Source organism: Triticum urartu, chromosome 3 (assembly GCF_003073215.2).
Source record: "Triticum urartu cultivar G1812 chromosome 3, Tu2.1, whole genome shotgun sequence".
NCBI lineage: Eukaryota > Viridiplantae > Streptophyta > Magnoliopsida > Poales > Poaceae > Triticum > Triticum urartu.
Window position 1 is genome coordinate 26,038,134 of NC_053024.1, and position 8,250 is coordinate 26,046,383.

The 8,250-nt window shown below is 45.1% G+C and overlaps 1 protein-coding gene and 1 pseudogene across 1 annotated transcript; both read right to left on the reverse strand.

Moving 5' to 3' along the window:
* Nucleotides 1–1,005: 1,005 nt before the first annotated feature.
* Nucleotides 1,006–1,671, reverse strand: LOC125542197. The gene is given in 1 exon segment (XM_048705151.1): nt 1,006–1,671. A coding segment is annotated over 1 exon segment (666 nt).
* Nucleotides 1,672–3,517: 1,846 nt separating this feature from the next.
* LOC125542200 lies at nt 3,518–4,201 on the reverse strand (annotated as a pseudogene).
* Between the last annotated feature and the right edge of the window lie 4,049 nt (nt 4,202–8,250).

Consider the following 8,250-nt stretch of genomic DNA (forward strand, 5'->3'; position numbering starts at 1 on the left):
CTGAGAAGCACCGTCTTGCATGGTTTTACCGCAAGATGGGATTCGACATTTATCCATGACATTCGGGGTTTTATAAGTGTAGAAAGAATTGTTTTTCACTTATATGTTGTGTGGCAGAGGCATGGCAATTACTTTTGTGAGAGGCATGAATGTGCCGACGGAACGGGCACGGTCACGTATGAAATAGGTGCAAGGTGGTCCCTAATGTCTCCTTAAGGTATCATCTATACACTTTATTGTTACAAGCACGATCGTCGTTCTTGTTGAGGCACGGAGGTGAAGGATGGAGCATTTGCGTCTGTGATAGTCACGTCCTATATTAAGGAGGAAGCAAATCTTCACGTCTGCGATACGTCGGAAGCTGGCTGTAAGGCACGCTCCTGCCTCTGCGTTTTCGTTGACGTCACATTTAGTGCCAGTGGGGTGGACGTAATGCTCGGTTTGCTGATGTTTTTGTTCTCAGCAACTTTCTTAACATGTTACGCCCGAGAGAGGTACGGTGTTACCCGACGTAGAGGCATGCATGTAACTAACTGGAGGCACGGAGACGTGATTTCAAGGGAGGTAGGGACGTGAAAATGATCGTTATGCATGGACGTGAAGGTGTGCCTCTGTTTTAAAGAAGCTTTCAGTGACACATTTTCATTGTGGGGAGCATGGACCATGAGCTCCATGTGTTTTCGAAGGCATTATGCCTCATTAACGAACATATCAGAAAGAAGGTGAATCTTTTGGTTGACATCTAGAATGTTGCGTAAAATGACGTGAAGCCAAGTTACGCATGGTTCCCTTGGTATCAGAGCCACATAGGCACATAAGTGCCTATTGTGGTGCACTGGAAATAAAATTGTGCAAAAGACATGTAAACTGCAAGCAAACTACAAGGTTAACTGCGACACAAGCAAACCTAAATTTATAACAAGCAAAAGGCAGTCTTGAGCGAAAGCAAATCTAATGAGAAATCTAGAATGTTCTAGATAATTTTGTTTGCCGGGACCATCTGCTTCAGTAGTCGTAGTCGCCACAGGACCTAGCGCGCTTTCTGGTCTGCTCCTTGTCGAGTTTTTTCCGGCGAAGCCCTTCCTGGATGATGTTGAGGCGGCTCCATATCTCATACGCAGCGTAAGCGTCCTTTGCCACGTACTCGATGTGCCTCATGGACAGGGGCATGCACGCCCAGCGCTGGTGCTCTGTGTTGGTGAGCACTACGTCGTGGACAAGGATGCCTAAGACGTCCCCAAGGGAGTCCAGAGGCTTGGTAGCTGTAGGCACCCTCCATTCCTTCTGGATGTCGACATAGTGGGGGATCTGCAGTCCGACGCGGCCGAGCATCTCTATGTCGCCGTCGATGGAGAAACCAACAAACGTGTACCTGGGGTCCGCGAGGAAGTTGTTGAACTTGGTGCAGTTCTTGTTGGCCGCACTCAGTTGGAAGAGTAGCACCAGATGATCCTTGCCGATGGAGAGCTGGACTAGGGAGGGTTTCTGATCTTCTTCATGGTCATTGGTGTACTTCACATCAACTCCGACGATCTTGTGGCGCTCGAACTAGAGGTGTCACTCGAACTGCTCAATGGTGGTCACCTCCTTGTGCAAGTCATTGGTGTGGATCACGTGCAACTTTGTGTTGCCGTGGGCCTGCACCTCCATGAATTCCCTGGTGAATCCCATCGCTTGGAGCAGTTGGTCCTCCTGTAATCTGATTTTTTGTGGGGAACAATGAGTGGGAGAGCAATGGCGATTTCTGTTCTTTGTGTGTGAGAAGGCCGCGGCGGGAGTCTAAATTTAAGGGCGGGGAAGTGGCAAAGGAGTGCACGATCTCACTGTCGACGCGGTTGTGCACATCGTAGGTTCTGGATCGTGTGTTTTCTTTATAAAAAATAAAAACAAAATCAACAGTTGTATTTTTGAAAATGTCGTATGTCCAGCAAGTCATGGAGATGATCGTTGTCTTTCGTAGTTTGCTGTCAAATCTTAACTTTTACAATCTCGTGAGGCATGCAGGGGCAGTATGTATTGTAGAGGCACAAGTCTCTGACCAAGAGAAGCATGCTTCAAATGGCAGCTTTAACTCTCAGACACAGGGGCGTGGTACATTTATTGGAAGTGGCAATTGTTTTCAGTGATACAATCGCTGGTAGGAGTAATGTTGTGTTTCTTCAGAGGAACTGTTTTGTGTCCATGTTGCAGTTGACACTACGAGATTGTCAGAAAGAACGAGAAGCAACAAGAGGCGTCGTCATGCAGCTGCAAGAAGAACTCATACACCTAGAGGCGAAACAGAAGGCATAGATACGATGCTACGTGATGCACGGAGTTGAAGCTATGTGATTGCACGGACGTCTATTCATGTTATGGTGCTATGTGAGGCACGGGCACAAACAAATAGCCGTGCACTGAAGTACATGCGCAAGGTCGTCCCTAAGGTGTCCTATATGCTTTACAGTTACAAGCATGGTCGTCGTTCTTGCCAAGGCACGGAGGTGAATGATGGAGCCTATGCCTTTGCGATAGTCACCTCCAATGTTAAGAAGGAAGTAAATCTTCATAGTCCCGATACGTCGAAAGTTGGCCGTAAGGCACGCTTCTGCCTCTGCGTTTTTGGTGACGTCACGTTTAGTGCCAGCGGGTCGACGTAACGCACGGTCTCCATAGGAGTGGAGGCACCGAAGAGCCTTCGTGGGTTTTTAAGTAGCTAGTTGGTGTTATTGACGGACAACCGTTTCTCTGTAGTGTTCTTCTCTGAGGGTCACGGGCGTAAGCAGTGTTTTCCAAGGAGAATAAACACCTAACTACCTCTGTATTCAAAATGTTTTTCCAAAGTGTTCCATATGAACGATTTTTAATATTTGTGTGTGCCCTGGTTTGTTAGAACATTGTGCACTGCTTTTAGGAGCATTCTGTAATTGTTGTCCTTGCATTTCGACGCTGCACCCACAAAGGTACTAGTGCATTGCATGCTCGTCATTTTTGTGGATTGCTATGTGTACTTGCTCTGTGCGTTACGCTAATCGTATAGTATTTGTACCGTGTTTATATTTTTCAGTTCACGCCAATATATTCTAATAATAGAAAACTGCAACATTACACTGGAAATAAACTTGTTCAGAAGATATGTAAATTGGAAGCAAAATTACAAGGTTATCTGTACTGTGTTTATATTTTTCAGTTCACGCCAATATATTCTAATAATAGAAAACTGCAAAATTACACTGGAAATAACCTTGGTCAGAAGATATGTAAATTGGAAGCAAAATTACAAGGTTATCTGTACTGTGTTTATATTTTTCAATTCACGCCAATATATTCTAATAATATAAAACTGCAAGATTGCACTGGAAATAAACTTGTTCAGTAGATATGTAAACTGCAAGGAAACTACAAGGTTAACTGCGACACAAGCAAATCTAAATTTAGAACAAGCAAACGACACTCTTGAGAGAAAGCAAATCTAACGGGAAATCTAGAATGGCATGAGCAATCTTCTAGTTACTTTTCTTGGCCGGGACCACCTGCTTCAATAGTCGTAGTTGCCCCAGCACCTTGCGCGCTTCCTGGTCTGCTCCTTCTTGAGTTTTGCCCGGCGGAGGCCTTCGTGGATGATGGTGAGACGGCTCCATATCTCGTACGCAGCGTAAGCATATTTTGCCGTGTACTCGATGTGCCTCATGGACAGGGGCATACACGCCTAGCGCTGGTGCTCTGCGTTGGTGAGCTTCTTCTTCATGCTATTGTAGTAGTCGTGGACAATGATGCCTGAGACATCCCTAAGGGAGTCCAGACGCTTGGTAGCTGTAGGCACCCTCCATTCCTTCTGGATGTCGACGAAGTGGGCGATCTCTAGTCCGACGCGCCCGAGCATCTCTATGTCGCCGTCGATGGAGAAGCCAGCAAACGTGTGTCTAGGGTCGGTGAGGAAGTTGTCGAACCTGGTGCAGTTCTTGTCGGCGGCGCTCAGCTGGAAGAGCAACACCGGATGATCCTTGCCGACGGATAGCTCGACGAGGGCTGGTTTCTGATCTTCGCCAACGTCGTTGGTGTACTCCACATCAGCTCCGACGATCTTGTTGCGCTCGAATTCGAGGAGTCGCTTGTATTGCTCGATGGTGGTCGCCGCCTTGTGTAAGTCGTTGGTGTGGATCACGTGCGACTTGGTGTTGCCGTGGGCCTGCACCTCCTTGAATTCCTTGATGAATCCCATGGCCTGGAGCAGTTGGTCCTTCTGCAACCTGGTTTTTCGTGGGGAACAATCAGTGGGAGCGCAATGGCGATTTCTGTTGTTTGTGTGTAAGAAGGCCATGGCGGAAGTCTAAATTTAAGGGCGGGGAAGCAGCAAAGGAGTGCACGATCTCACTGTCGATGCGGTTGTGCACATCGTGGGTTCTGGATCGTGGGTTCATCTCCCTGGTGGTGCGGTTGTGCACATCCTGAGTTTTTTATCGTGGTTTTTCTTTATAAAAATTAAAAATAAAATCAGCAGTTATGTTTTTAGCAACCGTCGTATCTCCAGCAAGTCGGGGAGATGCTCGTTGTCTTGCGTAGTTTGCTGTCAAATCTTAACTTTTACAATTTATCTCATGAGGCATGCAGGGGCAGTATGTAGAGGCACAAGTCTCTGACCAAGAGAAGCATGCTTGAAGTGGCTGGTTTAATTATCAGACACACGGGCGTGTTACATTCGTTGGGAGTGGCAACTATTTTCAGTGATACATTCGCTGGTAGGAGCAGTATTGTGTTTCTTCAGAGGTACTGTTGCAGCTGACGCTATGAGATGGACAGAAAGAACCAGAAGAAACGACAGGCGTGGATATGCAGCTGCAAGAAGCACTTATACAACAAGAGGTGGAAGTAGAGGCATAGATACGATGCTATGTCAGGCACGGAAATGAAGTTACGTGGTTCACGGACGTCAATTCGTGCTATGCTGCGACGTGAGGCACGGGCACGAACAAAAAGCCGTGCACTCAACTACATGTGCAAAAAGCCACAGATGTGTTCCTGAGAAGCACCGGCCTCCATGGTTTTGCCGCAAGGTGTGATTCGACATTTATCCAGGGCATTCTGGGTTTTACAAGTGTAGGAATAATCGTTTTACACGTATATGTTCTGTGGCAGATGCACGGCAATTACTCTTGTGACGAAAGAATGAACGTCGAATACGTCGAATGTACGTGACGTGAGGATTGACAATAGGCGTCTGTTTACTGTTTTTCCGGAATGTTTTTCAATTAACTTTGAGAGGCATGAATGTGACGACGGAACAGGCACGATCATGTCTGAAATAGTGGCAAGGTGGTCCCTAATGTGTCATGAATGTATCACCTATAATGCTGCACTCTTACAAGCACCATCGTTATTCTTGCAGAGGCACGGACGTGAGAGTCATGAATGTGTCGACTCAACAGGCACGGTGATGTCTGAAATAGTTGCAAGTACGAGATGGGAAAAAACAACGAGAAGAAACGAGGGGCATAGGCATGCAGCTGCGAAATGCACTTATACAGCGAGTAGCACAGCTAGAGGCACAGGAACGATGCTACGTGAGGCACGGACATGAACCTATGTGAAGGCATGGATGTTTAAGGTGACTGAGGCATATGGGAAGGTGCTAGGTTTTTAGGAGAAGTGCTATGTGGTTGACAGAGGTGTATGCTTGAGCTCATCACAACAAACTACTTGGCATGACGCTATTCTGCGGAGCACCATAGTGAAAAATATGTATACTACTGACGTGCGGAGCTAGCAACGTCACTAAACTATTCTAAAACATACTTCACCACAGCCATTCATCCTCCATTATTATTCAGGAATCCCTTTATTATTATCAGAGATAAATAAACTAACCCATGTAAGTGTTTCACCTTCTTTGACAGGGAATTTTCACCACCGTCCTCTTGGACGTAATTATATGCTCAGTTACATACCATGACATAACTAAATAACAAAACTGATGTGTACAGTCTGTTCAAAAAATAGACATAAATTACTGAACTAGGAAGTATAGCCACCGGCAACACTCTATTAGGAAAGGTCGTTGATTATCATCCGCAGCAGCTTCATGTTTCCCAATGTTGGCCACTGCTTTTCAATTGTGACAAGGACAATTGAACCAACCTTTAGCCGAGCTTCCCGGGCAAAATCTGAAAAACCGGTCACCTCCATTCTGCTGTCAGCTCATATGGAGTACGTTGTGCTCATGTCTATTGCATCATACATCTCTGTTAGGCTGACACCACCGTTTTGAGGTAGATATCCCAGATTCATCTTTAGAAGCCTCACAACGGCAGACGGGATTCTCTGCAGATTGTACCGATATTAGTAGATAAAATCAATGTACAAGGACATAAAACATCGAAAATAGCAAACAAAACCATGGCAGTGGATCAAAACAAATATTAAATGACTAACCAGACGACCATTTATGACATTGGTGACGTTTAGACGCTGCACAAAGGGTATGGTGGGGAAGTCGTCAGACTCAAACACATGGTATATCATCTGTCCTAACTGTCTGCATGAGAGGTTAACGCCTCGACCGAACACTGTTTTCCCAATGTACTCCCTCTCTGAGTCATTTAGAAAATCAAGAGCTGCATGGAACAAAATAACTCATTTTCAAACAAATTTGTTTAAACAGATGAACTCGGTATTTAAGTTTAAAATGAATGGTTAAATTCAATGCATGTGATCAAGTTGGGATGATAATCAACAGAATTGCATAAAATGTTTCCAAAATAACTTTGACTGTAAGTATGTCATTAATTTAGTGGACATGGGTAGGACTACCAAATTACGCTCATAAACATAGTTGATAAAACAGGTGGAAGTTTGTGCACTTACCTAGTGATGGTTTGGGGAGGGGCCTGTGACCTCCTCGAGAATCACTGAGTCTCAGATCTATCTCAATGGACAGACTCCCAGTATCCAGGTTTATGATGATTAGATCTCGATAATGAAGATCGTAGTCACTAATTAACTTTTCCCAGCCAGGTCCATGAATTTTAGACCGGTTAGGTTCATCGGTGACGTAGATCTCATATGGCAGATCCTCGTTGGTGATCAGTACTGGATTTGTTTGTTTTCCTTCTTCTTGAAATGCTTCCACTTTCCACCGATAGATTGAAGAAGTGACTTGCTGCCTGCAATAGCATGGCACATACTGCATAGGAAAAAAAATCTTACCAGGCATGTATAACCAAGACAGATAGCGCTTATCATATATGTACCAATTGTTTTCAACAGGTTGCTATTTGATAAAACAAGGTACATCAAAAATTAAAAACATATCATTAAATGCTTAAATGTAGGCATTCCATTCAAACAATATGGTAGAAACTTTTATTTCCTTCATCAGAAAGAAACACTAGTTGGTAGTAACTAATGGGCAGCATGGGGCGGCAAACATTTCTCCTTACCAGGCATGTTTTGAAGCATTGAGGAAGATGCACTATTATCACGCTATGAAGAACGCCTGACTCCAGTCTGGAGCAACCGAAGTTGGTACATATATCACAGCACATGGTTTCCCCTGTAATACGTTGCAAAAAAATGTTTATATGAAATTCTCAACACAAGGAAAATTTCATTATCTTGAAAAACTATTCGGCTAAACCTGCATTTCTACATAAATAGTCGTTCACAAGCAATTTCCTAAAAAGGATTTCTGCTGCTTGGTTTTAAAAGCAGCTTTAGCAAATGTATATTTCAAGACAAGACATGCAAAAAGGAGAAACAATAGTCTATCATCAGGCGTCTCAAAGGAGTGTTTGTAACATTAAAATTATATGTAAATTGGTCGGAGCTGCACCCAGCAACAACGTCATCCACGACCATACGCCACCGTCGCCGACGCCAACCACCGGAACATGTGTGGCTAGGTGGTATTTGAAACGGGTGACCTATCAACGTTAACCTTGCCTCCAGCGTATAGTACCCCAAACGCTATCTTCAAGCACAGACTCCGACTCCCAGTCAATAGCACCCCAAACGCCGACCTCCAGCACCCTGTGGCCGGTTAAGCAATAGAGCTCAACGTCTGGCCACTCGCTTGGACTTCCGGCCACCGCCGTTGTTTGCAAGACCTAACGGGCTTCAATTTAAACTACCAACCTCCCTCGACGAAGTTCATCGCTCACCTGTGACTTGGACGCCGCAGGTCGCTATAGCTCGTAGCATTCTCAAGCACAAACGCCGACTTCAAATCAACTCCGCCCTTAAGAGGCACGGGTCTTGTACAGGTTCGCCCTCGTA